Source organism: Lemur catta, chromosome 14, assembly GCF_020740605.2.
Source record: "Lemur catta isolate mLemCat1 chromosome 14, mLemCat1.pri, whole genome shotgun sequence".
NCBI classification, from domain to species: domain Eukaryota; kingdom Metazoa; phylum Chordata; class Mammalia; order Primates; family Lemuridae; genus Lemur; species Lemur catta.
In genome coordinates, this window is record NC_059141.1 from 13851145 (window position 1) to 13870941 (window position 19797).

General features: G+C 34.9%; 1 protein-coding gene across 1 annotated transcript; it reads left to right on the plus strand.

Annotated features, from left to right (window-relative positions):
- Positions 1-352: 352 nt before the first annotated feature.
- Positions 353-18248, plus strand: DCLRE1A (DNA cross-link repair 1A). The gene is made up of 9 exons (XM_045568302.1): positions 353-1358; positions 3299-5035; positions 6533-6666; positions 8090-8208; positions 9578-9718; positions 11269-11414; positions 12237-12391; positions 16440-16581; positions 17664-18248. The coding sequence occupies exons 1-9, from the start codon at positions 893-895 to the stop codon at positions 17822-17824; spliced, it is 3201 nt and encodes a 1066-aa protein (XP_045424258.1). The 5' UTR covers positions 353-892; the 3' UTR covers positions 17825-18248.
- The last annotated feature ends 1549 nt before the right edge of the window (positions 18249-19797 follow it).

The following is a 19797-nucleotide window of genomic DNA, read 5'->3' on the forward strand; positions in this document are numbered from 1 at the left end:
TAGAGAGGGCCAAGGCCCTGCTCGCTGGCCTTGCAGCCTCTAAAGCCAAAAGAGAAGGTAGCGGCGGTGGCAGGCACCCGGCAAGCGACTTCAGTTTTGAGGCTAGAGAAGAGAGGGCTAGCCACCTTAAGGACAGAACACCTTGGTGGTCAGGAGTAAGGAGGGTGACCTCAGTACAAGCATCATTTCATATATTCGAACTTTTTTTGTTCACCGTGTAGGGTTTATTCGTTGCTGCTGGAGGAAGATAATGGACTGACCCAGGAAACTGAAGTTGTTGAATATCCACGAGTCATGGATAAGGGCAATTACTTTTTATTTATTTATTTATTTTTTTTGCGAATTACACACCTCTTTCACTAGTTTTACTGGTAGATTGAGGTAGCCATTTAGTGTTTGGAATTCCTGCTGAGCCACGTGCCCCGGGGACTGTGGTTGGATTTGTGAATTATGTGGACAATTGTCCACTTCAAAGAGAACTGAAAAATAGCTTCATAACCGTTTTACAAAGCTCGTTCGAAGAATAAACTGCTGAACTTATTTTTCCCATTAGTGCCTAGTTTTCAAAGGATTACTGATTCTTATTTTTATTAGGGCCTGGAAAAGGCTGAGATCCCTGAATGAAATAGCCACAATCAAAAATTTCACCCCTGTGATAGGTTCTCTTAATTTTGTTGTGGTATAAATGGAACAGCATGTGTTCAGGTATGAGGTTTGCAGCTTGTCAATATATTCATTACCAGAGGTGTAGATTCCCATCCAGTTAGTGTGTTTTTTTATTACTTTTGTTTTTCTCTCAGCAAAAATAATTCCGTTTAGAAATTTTGTAACAAGAAATGAACTCTCAATTTACTTAAGATTAACGCCTCTTTAACGATAAAATCATTTTGCCATGTTAGAAGACACCCTTTTAGAAGAAGACATTTGGGAATACAAATCTAAAAGAAAACCAAAACTAGTTGACCCAAATAATTGCTCTGAAAATGTTCCAAAACCTGTTGGAAAAGCAAAAGAGGGAAAATACCAGTCAAAACAAAAGAGAAGCAGAAAAAGAACCGTAGAAGCTAAAGAGGAGGCAAAGGACCATGAGATGTCCCCTAGAGCAGCAGTTTGTCAGGCTTCTGTAGCTTCCAGTCAGAGTTCAAGTTGTGGAGATGGTAGTCAACAGTCTCAAGACAAGGAGACCACTCCAGGAAAGTTGTGTAGAACTCACAAAAACAAACACGTGTCTCCAAAGATACGTCCAGTTTATGATGGATACTGTCCAAACTGCCAGATGCCTTTTTCTTCATTGCTAGGTCAAACACCTCGATGGCATGTCTTTGAATGTTTGGATTCTCCACCAGTCTCTGAAACAGGTAAGAGTACAGAAAAGGTAGTAGTTTCTAAATAATCTAAAAGGCCTGCATTAGGTTAGACATATCAATTCAGTGAAAGGAGCAAGGCATGCAGTAAACTAAGAGAGAGATAAGACCCTGTGATTAGACACCATACCAGTCAAGGGTATAATTGTAAAGAAAATTGCAGGCTCGAAAACAGTTTAAATGCATTTTATTATTTTGTGAAAGTTCCTAGACAGCTCAATTATTTTTCATAAATGTTAATTGAACCTTTACTATGGTAGGTACTTTCACACTGTTTATTTTTACTTGTGTATCACCATATACAATAGGTGGTATTGACATTTTATAGATGAGGGTTCTTAAAAGTTAAATAACTTGTCCAATTTGTTATCTTTTATGGAATTATATAGAAAAGTATATATATAGTCTGGTTTCTAAATATGGTTATGTTGTATTCATCATGCCAATGTACAGGAAGAGGAACTGGGAAAGAGTCTTAGGTGATTAAGATTCTAACAAAAATGTGCCAAATGATAACAAAAATAATGCTATGTTTTTATTTTTTAAAATATATAATAAGTATTTAACATGTAGAAAATCCTACTTGGAATATATGAAGAATGTGTTGTTGTGATGATTTGTGTATTTTAAAGCTATTTTATATACCATACATAGATTTCTAAATCTGAAAAAATTCAGTACAGGAAAAAATAATACTCAATATGGCTTTCATGTTAACTATGATTCAGAATACATTTTATTATTAACCTCTAGTTATTTTAAAGTACTGCGTGGAGATAGAAAACTCTTTTTAAAAAAAAATTGGCATTAGCCTTTCTCATAAAAATATAGCAAGTGAAAACCTCAGTAATGTCAGTAATTTGCTTTTATGTGACTTGAAAATCAGAAATGGAAGTTGGAGTCCATGGTGAGTACCTCAGGGTGAAATTTCTTATAGATGAAGCCACCTTGAAAAGATTTGCTTTTGATTTTTCACTAATTAAATTCCTTTGAGTAGAATCTCAGACTCTTCTTGAAATGAATTCCATTCTTTAACAAATACTATAATTCTATTCTATAACAAATACAAATGAGGTGGTTTTAAGTTAGGTTTTAAGCCACAAACTCTTCTAATTTAATGTAACATCATTTTAGGGTGGCAGGAGAGTATCATTTTTTGATAAACCTGGAAATTAACATATACAGGGATATGCCAAGGTGGTTTACAGAAAATTTCTCAATCATAATAGTATGACAGGGAATAGTTTCCAAATTATTAAAGCCTTGTTATTAACCAGTTTTTCAAATTGAATTTTAAAGTCTTGAACAGAATTTAAAATTTGTTCATTGTATGAATAGCTATAAGTAATCTTACTGAGATTGTTACTTTTTTATTGTATACAATGTGAATGTTAAATAATGGAACCTAATTTGATAATAGTCATCATAAATCTTTGTTGCTTGATAAGATAAAAATGGGTAGAATTTTATTTCTGTGAGAGATACACCAGTCTTCGTTATTCTTTATTGCCTGAACAATAGTGAATTAGTAAAATTAATGGTGTCAAGTTTGTAGCATCCATTTAAGAGATACTATATAAACATGACATGCATTTTCAAGGGCCCCACGTTTGGAGGAGTTACTTAGGAAAGAAAAAAAGGTGTTAGTCTTAAAAAAATTTTTTTTGAGGAAAGATTACTTGAAAAGAAATTTAAGAGAGTATTTGATTTAAAATTAATAACCAGCACCTTGCAAAACCATGCTGGATTAAGTGTTGATATTTTATGCTGATCTTTTGATCTTTGTGCAGTTAAAAATAGCTATTGTCCTAAGGCCTCGAAGTAGGACTGACTGATACTTTTTTCACTTGCCTATTAATATATAGTGCTAATACTGTCAAAGTTTGATTTATGCTTTGATCCTATAATGCTTTTTTCTTTATTAAAATTTTCAGAGTGTCCTGATGGTCTTCTGTGTACCTCAACAATTCCTTCTCATTACAAGAGATATACTCACTTTCTGCTGGCTCAAAGCAGGGCTAGTAATAGTCCTTTTAGCAGCCCATCACGTGCCTCAGGTGGTAGTTCCAGTGAGAATAATTCAGGCTTTCTTTGTAGCCTTGAGGAAAGATGGCCTCTGTATGAGAAACAAACTGAGAACTTAAAAGCTATGTCAAACAATTCCTTGTTGAAGACTCAGTGTTTAAGAAAATCTCAATCTCAATCTCCAGCTGAAACCAACAAAAAGATTTCCTCTACTGTAAATAGCCAAACATCCCAGCGAGCTCTACAATTTACAGAATTTGTTAAGAATGACAAACTGGTAGGAGTTGGTTTGCCTCTTGCTGATGACGAATTAGATAGCCAAAACAACTCAGAACCCGTAAATTTGCCATTGCCAGAGAATGACTTTAGCGACTGTGAAATCTCCTATTCTCCACTTCAAAGTGATGAAGAAACTCACTATATAGATGAAAAGCTGGATGATTCACAACAGGAACTATTTTTTACCCAAAGCTCAAAAGATGACAGCCTAGAAGAAGACGACCATAGGTCTACTTTGTTTGAAAACCAACAAGGTCCCTTACTGCAGGACCAGGAGGAGAGCTGCCCCAAAGTAAACGGCTTCTTAACTCAAGATAAGTATGATGAAGAACTGTATAAATACAATACTCTAAATGATTTGTCTAAACTTACTTCCCAAAATAATGAGAACATTACTTCGTATTATGATCCAGCATGTACTGGTGGTGATTTTATGTTGTTTCCACCTGCATTAGCAAGGGAGCTTGCTGCTTCTAATTATAAAGTAAACCCTTATGAGCAAGAATTTCTCCCATCTCAACCAAATAAACAGAAACAGATCATTGAAGGATCAGCTGTTTACAATCAAGTTTCTCTTCCATTAGTTACCAGCGAGATGTCGAAACATTTTGAAAGCCAGGAAGGAGGGTATATTTCTTTCCATCCAACCCAAAGTAAAATTAGAGAATTAGCTAGTGAGAACCTCAATGCCAAGAACAATACTAACTCAGCAAGTTTCCACAGAAAGGCATTAGCTGGTATGCTAGATAGTAAAGTTACAGTTTTAAATACAGAAAACTTTTCTGGTGCACCTACTGCTTCTGAGTCTTTGAAAATACTGCCTTCTGGTCCTAAGTGTAATGCAAGAAAACCTACCAAGGTAATGAAGCAAACAGATATAGGTGTATATTTTGGACTACCACCTAAAAGAAAAGAAGAGAAATTGCTGGGGGAAAGTGCATTAGAAGGGATAAACTTAAATCCAGTTCTAAGTCCTAATAAAAAGAGGTCCTTGCAGTGCAAGAGGAAAGCAGAACAATCTTTAAGTGATTTAGAATTTGATGCAAAGAATTTAAGTGAGAGTCAGATTTCTGTGGAACTTTCTAGTGAGAGGTTGCAGCGTAGAAGAAAGAGACTTAAGAAATCAAATTCACTGCCGGAAGGAGCAGGAAGAGGTCAGAAGGAAGACAGCAGGAAGAGAGCAGGAAGGAAGAAGTCAGATCACCTTATGAACAGTGCAGAATCTGGGACAGTCAATTTAAGTAAAGACAATGCCTTTGTAAAATCAGCTCATGGTGGGCTGCAAAGAAGGAACAAGAAAATCTCAGAGTCATCTAATGTAGGAGAATTAAGAAAAAAGACATGTCCGTTCTATAAGAAAATACCTGGTAAGTTGAATTATCAATACTAAAAATACCAGCAAAGACAACTTTTTTGAACTTTGTGTGCATTGTCCATGGGGTGGGTGGATGTGTGTGTATGAAACAATTTTTTGTATGTGTTTCCTTTTGGTTTTTATGATACTTCATGAGGCTTTAACATAGATTTGTTTTTTTCCCATTTTATTTTTTTTTTGCTCCATTCAATTCAGCAAATTTTATTAAAGATGTTCTCTATATAAGTTACTGTACTGGTTAGGTAGACAGTACAGATTACAGGAAGATTAGTAAGAGTAGTAGGGATTTAGCTTAATACAGAAGGAAAAAAGGCATCTCCGTAAATAAGTATAAAAGGCAGTCTCTAATCACTTGTGAGAAATACAAAATACTAAATAGCTTTAAAGAAATAAATGTCACAGGTAGTACATATCATAATAAATGCCAAGCATTTTAAAACCATATTAGAACTTAGCTTCTCTGCCTTTTCATATTCTTGTAATTTCTCATGCCTTCACTGATGAGTTAGTAGAAAAATGTGCTGTGAAATGAATTGTGTTGAAGAAATGAATAACTCTTCTGAAAAGACTATAAAATAAAGTAGAATAAAAATAAAGCAGCCAAAATATTATTGGTTCAGAAAATTTTTAAGTGCTTTAGTGATGTTCTAGGTCTGTAATTTGTTCAAAATATTTATGTAGAGAACAGCATTTCTATACATCATCGCACCAGTTTTGTTTTTAATAATTATTTTGATGAATTTTCTGTACTTTAAGTGAGCCTAAAACTAGTATGCCATGTGTTGAGAAGCCTCAATAGAGTTGTGAAATTATGCTTATTTACTCAAATATCACCAGTCAGCACACTTGGTTATTTCTTGTGTGAACACATTTTAAAACAGTATTTCTCAACCTCTTTTTCATCACTACTCCTCTAGAGAGCCCTTTTTAGGCACTTGTTTTCTTGTTTGCCCCCACCTTCCAATCCCAATCTACAGTGAAATTCGAAGGTGGTAGATATGCTGTTTATCTTTTATTGTACCATGGCCCTTTGGATGGCTGCAAATGTTTGAAATATGTGAGGTTACTTTGGCTTGCAACCTTTGCTCCCTTAGGAGGATATCAATATCACCTCCATAGAGAATTCAGTTTTAGAAGAAAGCTTTCTCTTTTTGCTGTTTTGCAGAAGTAAAGGATTTCAAGTACCTGGTAAATATTATGAAAGTATTAAGTAAAACAGTAATTGGTATATATTTTAATTTTTTTTTTTTGATGCAGTTACTCACACAAAAAAGTCTCTCTACTAGGATATTTAGTAGAACCTGATAAGACTAATTCTTGTCTCTAGTATCACCTTTTGCTAAAATTTATGTGGCATAAGTTTTTACATTACAGTTAAATGGGAAATGAGATGTGAAGAGGATAAAGGGTTCACTATTTGTAACCGAATCAGATATCGTTTACTTTGTCAGCTATTGCTCAACCTGCTGTGTTGGTATTGTCATTGCAGGAACCGGCTTTACAGTTGATGCCTTTCAGTATGGCTTGGTTGAAGGTTGCACAGCCTACTTTCTCACACATTTTCATTCTGATCATTATGCTGGGTTGTCTAAGCACTTCACATTTCCAGTTTATTGTAGTGAGGTAAGTTTTAGTATTCTAAATCCTGACTGTAGAATGCTGCAAATTTCTAAGCAATTTGGTTAAAAAAAGAATACTTAAAACTGTAAGATCTCTTCTTCTCATTCTACCAAAAAAAGAGAAAACAGATTCCACATCAGAGTTCTAAAATTAAATGAGTTAATGTCAACAGTTACAATCAGTTTTTTTAAACGTATGTTTTATTACATGGAAACAATATATAAACTATTTCACAATATACTTAACCCCAAGTTTCATTCAGTAAGCATTCATTGAATGCCTAAGTGGACATACTAGGGAAAAATACAGTCAGCCCTTCGTATCTGTGGTTCTGTATCTGCAGGGTCTGTATTTGCAGCAACCAATCGGAAATACTCAAAATAAATAAACAATAACAATACAACCATAAACATAATACAAATAAAAATGCAGTCTAACAACTATTTACATAGCATTTACATTGTATTAGGTATTATAAATAACCTAGAGATGATTTAAAGATATATAGGAGAAAGTGCATAGGTTATATGCAAATACTGTCCCATTTTATATAACGGACTGGAGCATCCCCAGATTTTGGTATCCTCAGGGGTCCTGGAACCAATACCCCTATGATGTGGAGGGACAGGACTGTGTCTAACTTCAAGGAGCTTATAGCCTGCAGAGGAAACATAAATAATAACCACAATGGAATTGGTGTTATAATAGAAAAATGAACAGAGTGCCTAAGAGTAGGGAGAAGGGAGTGCTTTACTCTGTCCTAGGCTAAGGTTAGAGACAGTTTCATGGTGAAAGAGATAACTTGACCTAATTATTTAACAGGTAAACATTTTAATGCCTATTACTAAAGGCTTTAGGTAGAATTTGTTTTAATAATTCTCACAGCATTCTTGAAGTGTCGGCTTTTTATTAATGAAGCAACTAAGGTTTGGAGATGTTAAGTGAATGCTCCAGGTCACAGAACTAGTAATAGCAGAGTCCGAATTTGAATGCAGGCTGGTCTGATTCCAGAACCAGGCAGAGGAAAGAGCATTCCAGGTAGAGAGTAGAGTTTAGATAAAGGCACAGCCACCTGGGAAAGTTGGTCATTCCAGACACTTCACATAATTCAGAATGGCTAGAACTCAAGACAGGGTATAGCAGGATACAAATCCACAGGAGTGGGCAGGGACCACCTCACCAAGGGTTTTGTATGTCATGCTGGGAATGATTGACTTTGACAGGTGAGAGAGAGTCAGTGATAGTGTTCAAGCACAGTAGTGACAAACTCACTAGAGGAACTTCTTCCTTGCATTGTGGACGGTTTATTTGAATATAAGTGGAAAAGCAGGGATGTTATTAAGATGCTGTGGTGCTAAAGTAGTATGAAATAAAATACTTATTTAGTGTTTTACTGTATCAGCAATAAGTACATCCTGTTTTGCAGATAACTGGCAATTTGTTGAAGAACAAGCTTCATGTACAAGAACAATATATCCATCCATTGCCAATGGACACTGAATGTGTTGTGAATGGTGTCAAAGTTGTTTTGCTTGATGCCAATCAGTAAGTATTAAAGTCACCTTAATAATAGCCCATTTTTAAATATTCAAAAGGAAAGCACAATTGGCATGGTTATTTAAGAATATTTTTATTAGAACTAATATGCTTGCTGTTTCTTAAAACTTGAGTAATATATGTTTCTCCTTTTGGAAAAAATAATGTACCAAATTATAGAATAAGACATTAAATGTAGAGAGATCATCTAAATGTTATTAATCTAACCCATTTTTTTATCTAGTTTAAATTGCTAACACTTGACATATGAGACTCATCTTTTAAAAATAATGTTATTGTTGCTGTTCTTTGCAAGATAACTTTTTGCCATTTTCTTTAATATCATTTATACAAATTAACAGTTTGTACTCCATTCAGATACTAAAGCGTTTTTTTCCTCCCTTTAAACTAAGAAATTTTATAGACTTTAGGTACTAAAGATTTAAAAGATTTAGATACTAAAGATTTTTTTTCTTAGAGGCGATTTCCATTTTTCCCTCTTTTTTTTATGTAAAGTACTGTCAGCATTTATGTTGTCAAAACACAACTATCAACTATGCTTTTTTCTACTTTTCATAGAATGTTTAGCCTTCTGTACCATAGAGATCATAGGTGTTTAGGAAAGAAGTTAGACTAAATCTAGATTTCTTAAAATCCTGGCCAATGCAATTACGTCAGGTTGCCTTTTTTAAAAGTTTTTGTCTGCTAACTTTGCTGCTGTTTCTTTTTTTAATCACCAATTTTAGTTTTGATTTTTTAAGTAAGGTTTATTGAGATATTCACCACAGATCACACAGTTAACATAAATATGTGATCAAACTAGTATCTCAAAGCCCAGTGCCTCAGGCATATAAAACACCCTTATCAGACAGAATATTGTAGGGCTCAGAGCTCATTTCCTAGGAGCCAGCCAAGGGCCAGTCCTGAAAACAGGCATTTCTTGGTAATGTGCGGATGTGCAGAGTTTAAGAGTAACCCAGGCCTGCTGAGTTTTTTCCTGAACAACAGTTCTTTTTTTTTTTTTTTTTTTTTTTTGAGACAGAGTCTCACTCTGTTGCCTGGACTAGAGTGCAGTGGCATCATCGTAGCTCACTGCAACCTCAAACTCTTGGTCTTAAGCGATCCTCTTGCCTCAGCCTCCCCAGTAGCTGGGACTATGGGCATGTGCCACAACGCCAGGCTAATTTTCTATTTTTGGTAGAGAGGGGGTCTCGCTCTTGCTCAGGCTAGTCACCAGTTCTTTTTTATGATGTTCATTTTCTCTGTAATACAATACTATGTCATTGTGGTGAACTAGTAAAGTGTATTTACTTGTTGATAAACTTCCTTTAGGTGCTTTGCCTGTGTTAAGAATATTCCTTTGAAATTTTGTGTTCAGCTGTCCAGGTGCTGTCATGATCCTTTTTTATCTTCCTAATGGTACTGTCATATTACATACTGGAGACTTCAGAGCGAATCCCAGCATGGAACGTTCTCTTCTTGCAGGCCAGAAAGTCCACATGCTGTACTTAGACACAACGTAAGACAGAATTTCTTTGTTTGCTTCCTTTTCCCACTGTCACTATTTGCTCTATGTATTATGAATAATTTGAGCATTTGCTTAGGTAATCAAAATGATGCCTTATTGCCAGTTATTGTTTTAAGGCTATTTATCAGAGGGATGCTGTTTGAAAAAAATATACTTGCTTAAGGTCAAAGTTAGGATTACGTGTCTTAACTGACTATAGCACAATTTTTTTGTGATTTATTTTTGAAAATATGTTTATGAGAATTCTGTTACTGAAACAAGGAGTAAAAATTTCGGAGCAAGCTTTAGGAAAATACCTTTTTAGGTTGCCATATAACTGTGAAGAGAAAACAGGCCAAAATGTGATTCTGTTTCTGAATATTCAAAGTTACTTTTGTTCTTTTCTCAAAAAAGTAATTTATAAGGGACAGCTCTGAATTCCAAAGTGCTGTAAATATAATGGTATAAGCCATTATATTTTTTTTACGTATTTACTCTCAGCTTTATTAAGATATAATTGACAGATAAAAATTGTATATATTTATGGTGTACAATGTGATATTACCTCACCAATTTGTTAGAAATTAAATATCTCAACTATTTCAACCTATTTCAAGGAAAAGTGTGTTTGGATGGAATATTATAGTAAAAGATGGTCTTTCCACAGCCAGTTTTCTCACACTATGATTAATTTTTCTATTCTTTTATATGTACTTTAAGTACTAGATAAATTATAATAATAAGTAAAAATATTACTTAGTTCTATATACAATTATGACTTTCTTTGTAAGTTTTTATAGGAAAAAGGACTAAGCATTCTTTCTTCTTTTCTGGTGGTTGGCCAGCAAAAACAATTTTGAAAATTGGAAAAATATGTTTTTCTGGTGTTTGTAGTTTATTACACTTTTAGTGAAAAAGTGCTTACTTTTCATCTCAAATATATATTGGTAGTAGTCTAGGGTTAATTTTTCACTGGGCATTACTATATTGAGATAGACTCAACTGGATCTCTGTGTGTATGTCTATATATTTCTGTGTCTATAATATATTTCTCTATATTTCTGTGTCTATAGAAGGGATGATATCAACCATGTGAATATTAACTGATTTAAAACTATTAAACTCATGTGTAGTTTCATTATTTTAAGTAGTTTTTATTAAATCAGAATTCTTTAATACAAATATCCTTATCAATAGAATTTTTTTAAATAGTGATTGGGATTAAAGAAAAGATATTGAGGTTTATAATTTATAACTAAAATAGCTGGCTGGCTAGAAATATTCTTGGAGGGAAATAAGTCTTCAAAAAGGCAATTTCTTTAAGGATGATAAAAGAAATATAATGAACAAGGTAAATTGAAAACTTATAATTCCATCATAAATTAGCAATAACTTGTAGCAAATAATTTTAACCACAGGCGGTAAGGAAACTCTTGTGGTGTCAATGTACTACACTGCCATTGTGTGTCATTTGCTAAAGCTTGTTTTCTTAAGTAACATCCAACTTAAGGCTATGGCTTTCTTACTGTTCTTTGAGTAGGTACCATGTTTCCATATTACAGATACTGTAGCCCAGAATACACCTTTCCGTCTCAGCAAGAGGTTATCCAGTTTGCCATCAACACTGCCTTTGAGGCTGTAACTCTAAACCCACGTGCTCTTGTTGTGTGTGGCACTTATTCTATTGGAAAAGAGAAAGTCTTCCTAGGTGGGTGGTAGCTGTATCTAATTTACATTAATATATTATAAAGATCAGATTCTTCTTGCATAAAGCCCTTTCTACTCTTGCATTTGATAATTATGTCCTGAAATGATTCAGTATTACCTTTGATGTTGAAGGAAAATTTGATAGTTGGATATATTTAAACTTTGAAAAGCTTAACTTTATGGAAACATTTGATAATATGTGTTTATCTTAGCCTTTATAGCTCTAAGAAGTTTATAGAGTGAGTGTCCATGCTACATTATTATTTTAATAAACATTGAAAGATGACTAATGCATAGTTGTATTAGTATATTCTTTGAGAATAACTATAATATCAGTTAATTATTTTAGAGAACAGTTTTAATTTTTGTTGCTAAATGTTTTCTTGATGTATAACTATAGTTTGTCTAGGTAGTATTATACTATTTTGCAAAGTGCTTTCCATTTCTTCTTAAGTATGGTCACATTATGTCAAACATTAGTATATGAAGTGATAAAGCCAGGGTTTTAACTTCTCCAAATTTAGTTCCTTCCTTTCCTCTACCGCTATCCGTACATTTTTGTAGTTTTAAGTAATAAGTGGTAGGCCTTTAAAAATAAATTGTTTGGCTTTTACACAATTTATTTCACACAGTTAACCAACGAAATTATTCAGCCTTTTTGAGATATATTCAGCCTTTTTGAGATAGATATTACAGTAAAAGTTTCAATGTTTTGAATTTCCTTTTATTTGGTAAATTCTTATTTAAAATTTGATTAAGCTATAACTTTATTTCTTTCACAAACTGTAATTTTACTATTTTTAACCTTTTCCTTTGCCTATAGCCATTGCTGATGTTTTAGGTTCAAAAGTGGGCATGTGCCGAGAAAAATATAAAACATTACAATGCCTCAATATACCAGAAATTAATTCACTCATCACTACAGACATGTGCAGTTCATTGGTTCATCTTCTCCCAATGATGCAAATTAATTTTAAGGTAAGCATTCAAGAGATAAATGAGGATGAACTGTAATCTGATGATTTGTAGACTGAAATCCCATTTTACCAGCATTTAACTTAGAAGAATTTAATTACAGTGGAGTCACTTACAGTAAAATTTTCCCTAGAAAATCTTTTAAGGGGAACTTAAGATGTTTTTAATTTTTCCTTATGTGCAAGTCTATAGAGTAATTCATATGCCCACTGGGAATTTAGGAACTAGAGAACTAACATAGAGAAAGAAACAAAAATAGAAAGTGTGCAGCTATCTGGTCATTCAAATCTTTCATTTTTAAGATCATTTTCCAGTTCTTTCTGAGTGAGTGGGGAAATGAGTAGAGAATTCTAAGGGGTTCTTCATTTTCTTCAGGTCTATTCCATTTTGCATTAATATTAAGCCTCTGTAACACTGACATATGATATGTTGAAAATTTACTCGTGGGGATTAAATGAAATCGTGAAAATATATCCTAAAAGGAAGTTCTAGCATTAGTTCCCAGGTGTAAATTAATATACCTATGATGTGACCTCACCACGATTTGAGGGCTTATTTTTCAGATTTCTTCATATACTAACTAAGATTTATTCCATATACTAACATTTTGATACCTGCTAATAGGATACATAAAACCTGTATATTTAAAACAATTCAGTACATAATGCAGAACATGGTGTATTTTGGTATAATGTTCATGAAGTCAAAAAGAGTGAATGAGAGATGAGGAAGTGGAGACAGGAAGCCTAGAGCATGGCTTTGAAGAGGGCCTGGATAGGTTGATACCCAATGGGAGGGGAATTGCTTATCTGTTAACCAACAGATATGAGGGTTTTTGTATTGTGAAGGATAGGGAGAACTTGAAGGTATACAAGATATGGGAATAAGTGATGAAGTAAGGTTTCCAAGGGGAATCTGAAACAGAGATTCATCAGCTTTCGGCAGGAGAGGGCCACCTCTTCCTCTCTGACAATTCTCTCACAACCTACCACTTTCCAGACTGTGTGTTCTGATACAAATGGCCTGGCTGCCTTTTAGAGATTATATATTTACAAATCCAAACTTAAACCAGCTTTACCAGATTTAAATCTTCAGACAACTACAAACTCAAGTGAAGTTCTTTATACAGGAACTCAGATTGGTTTTAATGATTCAGAAATGTTCAATCTGATTATTTTTTTTGAGAAGTAGTGATCTGGAGTCATTACTATATTTTTAATAGTCAGTAAATCTATATTTTTCCACATCTGGGTCCTTTGTGAAAAGATCAATCTGTAAGGCTCTTCAGTGATGATGTTACAATACATGACGAGAGTTAGAAAAAGCTAAGAAAGGGCAGATGGTTTCCGTTAGAAGAGATCCAGAAGGTGGGCTTTATGCCCACTAGGCTGTAAGCTTCCAGAAGGTGAGGTCTGTATCCTCTTGCCCTCCACTCAGACGCTAGTGCTTGGTATTATACTGGAACAGATATTTACGGGTATTGCCTTTGGTAGTCTCTCTTCTTCCTCCATTAAAGTGACCAGATATCGACCACATATTTTGAAGATTTCTTGTCTTCAAAACACAGATGGAGCAGAAGCTGATGGTTATGTAATGCTGTATTTTGGTTAGCACTTCATAGCCAATTTTTTACAAGTCAGAAGGAGTTTTGTTGCATGAGAAGTAATGATTTTTTGTGAAAAGGTAAACCTAATACAGTTTTCAGAGTATCCAAGGCCTGCTTAAAAGCCTTCAAAATGCTATAAATAATACCATTCATGCTGTCTAGTTCACCACCACCTCTGATTTAAACCTAATTGATTATGGTAAAATGTTATAACAGTGATGTTACAGATGATTATTTGCATACTGAGAAAATAATTTTAGTAGCATTGTCAAAAGCATTTTTCTCACAAACTGGTTACCAATAAACAGAGAGAGACAAGTCATAGATCAGGGATTCCATGTTGATTAAATTATTCTTAAGAAATTTCCTCATGAGAGTAGTTCTCAAATTGTGGTTGATGGATGACTGGTGGCTGATGGCAGTCTTTTCATAGGTTCAGGTTAGATGATAATGTCATAAGTTCTTGTTTGTGGTATAGGTAAATAGTTTTTGTGGTAACTCTAATTTGTATCATAAAAAGCAAAAATTAGTTATTTAATTCTCCAGGGTATTTTCACAGAGATGAATAGGAATGGATAGATTTGATGACATACATTGAAAGTTGGATTCTCAGTTTATGGTTTACACGTGTAATTGCTCTAAGCCTCAGTTTCCTATTATTTTTTTGGGGGGGAGAACAAAGCCAGGAGGAATAGCAATTAAACAAATAACGGCCGGGCGAGGTGGCTCACGCCTGTAATCCTAGCACTCTGGGAGGCCGAGGCAGGTGGATCGCTTGAGGTCAGGAGTTCGAGACCAGCCTGAGCAAGAGCGAGACCCTGTCTCTGCTAAAAATAGAAAGAAATTAGCTGGCCAACTAAAATATATATAGAAAAAATTACCCAGGCATGGTGGCGCATGCCTTTAGTCCCAGCTACTCGGGAGGCTGAGGCAGTAGGATCGCTTAAGCCCAGGAGTTTGAGGTTGCTGTGAGCTAGGCTGACGCCACGGCACTCACTCTAGCCCAGGCAACAAAGTGACACTCTGTCTCAAAAAAAAAAAAAAAAAAAAAACAACATTAGCTAGATCCTAGACTCAGCAAGACAAAAACTTGAAAAGTAACAGAGCCAGGGTTATTGTAATGGAGGCTTACTTATATATCAATAACTTAAACTTTTTCCAGTGAGCATAGTAATTGGTAAGAAATAATGACTTTATGGTAGGTATTCTTGTATGGACTTAAAATTAATCAAAGATTATTGTTTGATACAAAAGAAAAACCAAAGAATTGTTATCAATTAATCAATGAAATTAATTTTTTTATTCATTCTAAGCCTTTGAAACTCTCGGTTTTAGTCTTAAGACCAAAAGTGTTAGATTTTTTTGTATCTCTTGTGCCATTATTATCTTTAATGGGATTTCTCTTATCTTTCAAAGATTGAACTTTGGTCATTGATTTTATAAGAGTTTTATTAAATGTCATCATTTATCATGACATTAGTTTGGGGAAGTTCTGTTCTACTCAAGACTTATAAGGGAAGCATATTAGTTTCAATTGTAGTGGCATGAAGAGTTTTAAAATTAATCCAGTTCAGGCTGGGCGAGGTGGCTCACACCTGTAATCCTAGCACTCTGGGAGGCCAAGGTGGGAGGATCGCTCAAGGTCAGGAGTTCGAGACCAGTCTGAGCAAGAGCGAGACCCCGTCTCTACTAAAAATAGAAAGAAATTATCTGGACAACTAAAAATATATATACAGAAAAAATTAGCCAGGCATGGTGGTGTATGCTTGTAGTCCCAGCTACTCTAGAGGCTGAGGCAGAAGGATTGCTTGAGCCCAAGAGTTTGAGGTTGCTATGAGCTAGGCTGACGCCACGGCGCTCTAACGCGGGCAACAGAGCCAGAATCTGTCTCAAAAAAAAAAAAAAAAAAAATTAATCCAGTTCATGTTTAAAGGGAATAAACATCTGAGAAGAATGTTACTAAGCATAATGTATATCTGTACTGAGTATAATGCCATTTTATAAAGTTATCTCTTTCTATTCATGTGTCAATTCCCTGCTGGTATATATGTATGGAGGTATGTTTGCAGTGATGTTTACCAGTGTTAGTATCTCTGCATAGTAGGATTTGGAGAGTAGTTTCATTTGGTTGGGTTTTTTTGGTAGCTATCTAAATTATAATTTGTTTATGTATAATTGCTTATGTTTAAAGTTGCCTCATCATATTTTTTTCAGATTGCACTTAAGCTTGTTTAACTTTAGATAAGTAAAGAAGAGAAAGATTTTAGATATTTTTTTCAGTAACTTTATTTTTTAGAAGCACGACACTAGGTTGTTGCAAGCTAGTGCCTGACAAGGGAAAATTCCCCATGACTGTGCCAGTGTAACATCTTTAATCATTCTGTTTTATTCCACATAACCCATCACCATCAACCATCAAATCAATATGCTATTCTTATTTTACAGGGTTTACAGAGTCATTTGAAGAAGTGTGGTGGGAAATATGATCAGATTTTGGCTTTTCGACCTACAGGATGGACACACTCTAACAAGTTAACTAGTATAGCAGATGTTATTCCCCAGACCAAAGGAAACATTTCAATATATGGTATAATTATTACATTTTCTCACTTTTAATGTTTATAATTTCTTGACATTTTTAAAAGGCGTTGTAAAATTGAGATCCAAGAAACACAGGCAGACACCAAAGAACTTAACAATTCAAGAGTTTTCAAATCTTTCTACAACTCTAAACCTGTATCTAGTCCATTGTAAACAGATATAAGGAGCTTGGCTAGTAGATGGGCATTAACTAATACAGACCATTTCACTTGCGTGATCAACGATATTTAGAGAAAACTGTAGAATCACTTGAAAGGAGGGGTACTGTGGTTGTATACTGGAAGGCTAGGTGACTTGTGAGATGGGAGCAGGAAGTTAATAGATTGGCCGTGATGACAGCAGGAGACACAGATTTGACTCTGAAGTGTTCATCCCTTGGAGGAGGATTAGCAGTGCCCTCAGCATTGGCTTACTACCGTGCTGGCTGCTGGCAACATGTTTGGTATGTCACTAGCCCTGTGACTTACCCTTAGCCTCTAAAGACTCTGCTCACTCAAAACAGGACCCCTCCTCCCTTTCTCTGTGGTACTTGAGCTTCCATAAAGATGATAAAGTAATTTTTAGGATTTAATTTTTATTTATTTATTTTTATGTGTACAAAGTTTGAGGACTGGAATATGCTTACTTGCCCTGGAAATCAAGATTGTCCTGCTTGTTGTTCTTCACATTTTACTCATATTTCTTCTAGATTTTCCTGAAATCCATAGCCAAGCAAAATGTCTAAAGGGAAGAATTGTTAAAAGAAGAAAATTCTACTTAAATAGGACTCTCTAGAAATGCATATTATTAAGTGTATAGAAAAGTAATAGATTTTTAATGTTCCAAGTTTTATATAATTTTAATGTTTCAATCTTTATTATCTATAAAAGATGTCAACAAATTTTCTTATCAGAACTAAGGCACCAAGGAGTTTTTAAAAAAAATACCCTGGTGGGTATTGCTCAATGGTAGAGCATTTGACTGCAAAAATACTCTGGATTGCTTTTCTATTTTATTTCATTTTATGCTTGTGAATTTTTTTATTGGTTTGATTTTTAGTACACAATTATCTTTTCTTTGGTATTACAGGAATTCCTTATAGTGAACACAGCAGCTACCTAGAAATGAAGCGCTTTGTCCAGTGGCTGAAGCCCCAGAAAATCATACCTACTGTAAACATTGGCACCTGGAAATCTAGGAGCACAATGGAGAAATATTTTAAAGAGTGGAAATTGGAAGCTGGATATTGATGATACCTCAGAAGACTCAGTATTAGTTAAGTACCTTAGATATAGTTTGTTAGTAATTAAGTCTATAGTGATATGAAATAACTTTACGTGAAAAACCTCATGAAGATTGCTCATATAGTTTATTTTCTCATTTACGTTTGAATAACATGTTCATGGTGCTGAACGCCTCTCAGCATCATCAAAGATAACTGAGACTGTGTCTCCCTGGTACCCTTAATTTCTTGCCCCTCCCCTCAGGGAGGCAGTTATATTTTGCATCAAGCCTTAGGGGAGGAAACAAAGGCAGGTTCAGGGACCAAAAGGATTCACGATAATTGATAAACTAGATTGAAACATTATGTATAAGTAATTATGTATCTTTAAAATTATGAGATAAAATTTTTATATGATATATATGACTAAATAAAAATTAATATAAAATTTGCTTTAGTGTCTTTGGTGGGGTTTTTTTGTTTGTTTTCTTTTTAATAGACTTTATTTTTTAGGGAAGTTTTAGGTTCATAGCAAAGTGGAAAGTAGAGACATTTCCCGTTTACCTCCTGCCCCAACACATGCACGCCAGAGTGGTTTATTTGTTACAGTCAGTGAACCTATATTGACATGTCATAATCACCCACAGTCCACAGTTTACATTAGAGTTCACTCTTTTTGTTGTACATTCTATAGTTTGACAAATGTATAATGACACATATCAACCTTTGTAATGTCATACATTTTCCCTGTCCTGTAAATCCTCTGTGCTGTGTTTATTCATTTCTCTTCTCCATAATCCCTGGCAACCAGTGATCTTTTTGCTGTCTCTGTAGTTTTGCTTTTGCCAGAATGTCATCTAGTTGAAAACATATAGTAGGTAGCCTTTTCAGATTGGCTTTTTTCACTTAATATGCATTTAAGGTTCTTCCATGTGTCCTTATGTCTTGGTAGCTCATTTCTTTTTAGTGCCGAATACTGTTCCATTGTCTGGATGTACCACAGTTTGTTTATCCCCTCACCTACTGGAGGACATCGTGGCTGCTTCCCAGTTTGGGAAGTTATGAATAAAGCTGCTATAAACATCCATATGCAGGTTTTTGTGTGGGCATAAGTTTTCAACTCCATTGGGTAAATACCAAGGATTGAGATTGCTGGGTAGTATGATAAGAGTATGTTTAGTTTTATAAGAAACTACTGTCTTCCGAGTGGTTGTGCCATTTTGCATTCCCCCCAACGATGTACGAAAGTTACTGTTGCTCCACATCCTCACTAGCATTTGTTGTTGTCAGTATGTATAACGATTTTTAACTGCTGTTTTAATTTGCATTTCCCAAATGACATATGAGGTAGAACATCTATTCATATGCTTATTTGCCATCTGTATATCTTCTTTGATGAGGTGTCTGTTCAGATCTTTGGCCCACTTTTTAATTGGGTTGTTATTGTTGTTTTATTTTGTTTTTTGAGACAAGATCTTGCTATATTGCCCAGGCTGGAGTACAGCAGCTATTCACAGTTGTGATTATTGTATACTATGGCCTCAAACTCCTAGCCTCAAATGATCCTCCCTTCTCAGCCTCCGAAGTAGCTAGGACTATAGGAACGTGCCACTGCACCCAGCTATTGTTGAGCTTTAAGAGTTATTTATATATTTTCTATAATAGTCCTTTGCAATGTCTTTTGCAAATATTTTCTCCCAGTCTGTGGCTTGTCTTCTCATTCTCTTGACAATGTCTTTTGCAGAGAAGAAATATTTTTTGGTTTTGTTTTTGTTGTTTTTGGGACAGAGTCTCCCTCTGTCACCCAGGCTAGAATGCAGTGGCATCATCATAGCTCACTGCAACCTCAAACTCCTGGGCTTGAGCTATCCTCCTGCGTCAGCCTCCAGAGTGGCTGGGACTACAGGCATGCCACCACCATGCCTGGCTAATTTTTCTTTTTGCTTTTTTTTTTTTTTTTGTAGAGACAGGGTCCCACTCTTGCTTAGGCTGGCCTCAAAC

What these genes read in the sequence shown, in the direction of transcription:
- DCLRE1A (XM_045568302.1), top strand. Translation starts at nt 893, where the DNA reads ATGTTAGAAGACACCCTTTTAGAAGAAGACATTTGGGAATACAAATCT. An exon ending in TTCCAGTTTATTGTAGTGAG is followed by an intron (nt 6,667 to 8,089) that starts GTAAGTTTTAGT and finishes CCTGTTTTGCAG; the next exon opens with ATAACTGGCAATTTGTTGAA. An exon ending in AAAAGAGAAAGTCTTCCTAG is followed by an intron (nt 11,415 to 12,236) that starts GTGGGTGGTAGC and finishes CTTTGCCTATAG; the next exon opens with CCATTGCTGATGTTTTAGGT.